The sequence below is a fragment of the Egretta garzetta genome, unplaced genomic scaffold (genome assembly GCF_000687185.1).
Source record: "Egretta garzetta isolate BGI_Z169 unplaced genomic scaffold, ASM68718v1 scaffold350, whole genome shotgun sequence".
NCBI lineage: Eukaryota > Metazoa > Chordata > Aves > Pelecaniformes > Ardeidae > Egretta > Egretta garzetta.
The window spans coordinates 332,036-334,744 of NW_009258273.1; the positions used below are offsets into that span (position 1 = coordinate 332,036).

The window sequence follows — 2,709 nt, forward strand, 5'->3', positions numbered from 1 at the left end:
GAGTCGTAGCCCGTCCCCAGTCCCATGCTGCCACTGATGCCCAGGTGCGTCATGGTGTTGGCCAGGTTGCTGGTGCTGTTGCCCCCGCTCAGGCTGGGGTAAGCGGTCTCGTCCGGGTCGAGGGGGGTGGGCAGCGGGGAGGGGAAGTGCAGGTTGGTGAGGTCGGGAAGCGAGCCACCCGTGTTGAGGGCCGAGGGGATGAGGGGGACGTTGGCAGGCTGATCCGGGGATGGAAATATGCTGGGGGGGGAAAAGAGAGAGATGCTCGGTGTGGGAACGCCGCTGCCTCCTCCCGCACCCCCCTCCCCAGCAGCCCAGCCCCCCAGCTCCAGCCCCTTTTCCGCAGCCGCCCGTGGGCTCGGGCTGCCCAGCCCAGGACTTACTGGATCCCAGGGACTTCGCAGGAGCGTGGACGGGCCGAGGACGACGAGAGCTGCAAAATCAAAGCGGAGGAGTGAAGCAAGGCCGGAACGCTGAACCTGCGCTCCCGCCCCCCCAACCCTGGGCGGTTTGAGGGCAGGAAGGAGGCAGAGCCACCCGGGTGTCGCAATGCCCGGTGGGCAGGAAGCAGGGGGACAGAGGGGTGACTTCCTCGCAGTCCTTCCTCTGCACCCACCTTCTTGGTGTCCCAGGGCTTCAGCGAATGCTTGTTGTCGTCGAAGGTCTCTTCGATGGGAGGCACTTGGAAAAGAAACACTGGCAAGGTGGGGGGAGCAGAGGGTCAGCGTGGGGAGAGAGGCACAGCCCACCCACACCCACCCTAGGGGCACCCACCAGTCATGAGTGGGGTATTACAGACCTGCCCACCACAGAGGGGTCTCCAGGCCCCCCCACATCCCACCCGCTGCCCCCGCTCTTTGTAGACTGCAAGTGGGGGGACACACGGGTCCGTGCTGGGCTCGGTGGCACGGTGCTGGGTGCGGGCAGGCACTCACCTTTACTGTCCGCGTCCCCGTCCAGAAAACCTGCGAAAGAGCAGGCGACCGTTAGTGGCAGCACACGGGGACTGGGGGACACCGGCCAGCACCGCGGAGGGAAGGCAGGAAGGGGGGGGGCTGCTGCGTGACCCCACTGCAGAGGGACAGGGGTCCACGGTGTTCCCCCCCCCCAGAGTCCTCGAGGGGTGGAAGGGGCCCGGGGTCCCAAGGCAGCCGGGTGGAGGTGGGGAGCAGAGGGGTGCTGCTGGGGATAGTGGGGTGCGGAGGGAGGGGACACTCACCGCTCCGGCGCCCGGGCGGCGGGGCGCCCTGTGAGGGGCCCAGGTACGCGTCCTGGGGGTTGGGGTTCATCACGCTCGTGTGAAGCGCCGAGTCAGAATTTGTTCTAATTGGAAAAGGAAAAGTGATTGTCAGAGGGGCCCTGGGCTCGGCCCTCGCCCCCCACCCCATTTACAGTCTGCTGCCGTGACAACCCCCCACGGTGGGGCAAGAGCAGGGCTGGTGCAGCAGGTAAAAAAGGGGAAGAGCAGGGGGAGGAAGGGAAGGAGAGCACGGGAGGAAGAACCGCCATGCCTGACACTTCTTGTGCCCAGGGTGAGCCCTGGAGGCAGATGCCAAGGGGCTCTGTGGGGACGCCATCCCCTTCTGCCAGCCCTCCCCTCCCCACGCGATGCTCGGGGGGGGGTCCCTCACCCCACACTTCCAGACATGCCGGGGCTTGCTGCAGCCCCATCTCCTCCGAGGGACGGTTCTGCCACCACAGCGAAGGCCCCGGAGCCCTTGCCACCCTTGGCACGGGGGAAGATGGGCTCCCCCAGGGACCCTTTGTTTCCCCCAGGGGCCCTGAAGGGGCTGGGGGCAGAGGACCCAGGGATATTACACCCATTGTGTTCCCAATTAGTTGGTCTGAAGCGGATGAGCGCGGGGAGGGGCTGGGAAAAGGCTGCTCGAGCTAATGACGCGTCCTGGGACCGCACAAGGGGGATATTGTTCAGCTGCGGCGCAGCTGGGAGGCAGGAAGCTCCCCCCACCGCCCATGGGACGCAGCCCCCTCCTGCACGGGGCCCAGCCGGGGAGTGATGGGCGCCCGCCCGCCGCACGGCCAGGGCCCCACTGCCGACAGTGAGCCCCGGGAGATGCCGGCACCGCTCCCTGCACAACCCAAGGGAGACAGAGAGCGGGGACTGCCGGGAGCAGCATCAGCAACGTGCCAGCCCTGAGTCCCCGCTCGCCCTGCCGAGACCCCGCTGTGTCCCAGCCTGGGGAAGGCAACAACCCCGAGGCCACCCCGACTCCTGCGGGACAAAGTCACAGCCCTTTGGGGCTGGCAGGGGCAGCTCCTCCCTGTGCCCAAGCCCAGCCACAGGCTCAAACCCACTGCTCTGCAGCCTTGCTGGGCTCCCAAGCGGTGGCCCGATCCCCCAGGGCCACGCTGGCTCCTGCTCCTTGTGCCATGCTGGGGGGAAACCAACCGGGGGACACCCTGCCCTGCATCCAGGAGCCCCGTGTCCCCAAAAGCAGCTCCTGGGGGAGCTCAGAACGGCTGTGGGACCACACAGCCTGCGGAGGCACAAGAGCTGCACCAAACCCAGGGTGCGCAGGGCCACCTCCTCCCCATGGTCCCCAGGGCCACCTCCACCCCGGGGTCCCCCCACTCAGCAGCTGGGGGCAGCCTGAAGACCCCTTTCTTTCTCCTGGGGGACTGGAGTTGCTACAGCCAGGGCTGTGCCCAACCTGGGGGTCCTGGGGAAGGGCTGGAGCCCAGCTTAGA

At 67.4% G+C, this 2,709-nt stretch overlaps 1 protein-coding gene across 1 annotated transcript in view; it reads right to left on the reverse strand.

Annotated features, from left to right (window-relative positions):
- Positions 1–2: 2 nt before the first annotated feature.
- Positions 3–2,709, reverse strand: part of CRTC2 (CREB regulated transcription coactivator 2) — a gene marked incomplete at its 3' end in the record, with an annotated part of 6,293 nt that continues 3,586 nt past the window's right edge. Inside the window, exons 6-10 of the mRNA XM_035890524.1 lie at positions 1,220–1,323; positions 936–965; positions 617–681; positions 384–433; positions 3–240 (exon numbers count right to left, since the gene is read on the reverse strand). Of these exons, the coding sequence (XP_035746417.1) occupies positions 3–240; positions 384–433; positions 617–681; positions 936–965; positions 1,220–1,323 (487 nt within the window). The remainder of the gene's footprint in view (positions 241–383; positions 434–616; positions 682–935; positions 966–1,219; positions 1,324–2,709) is intronic.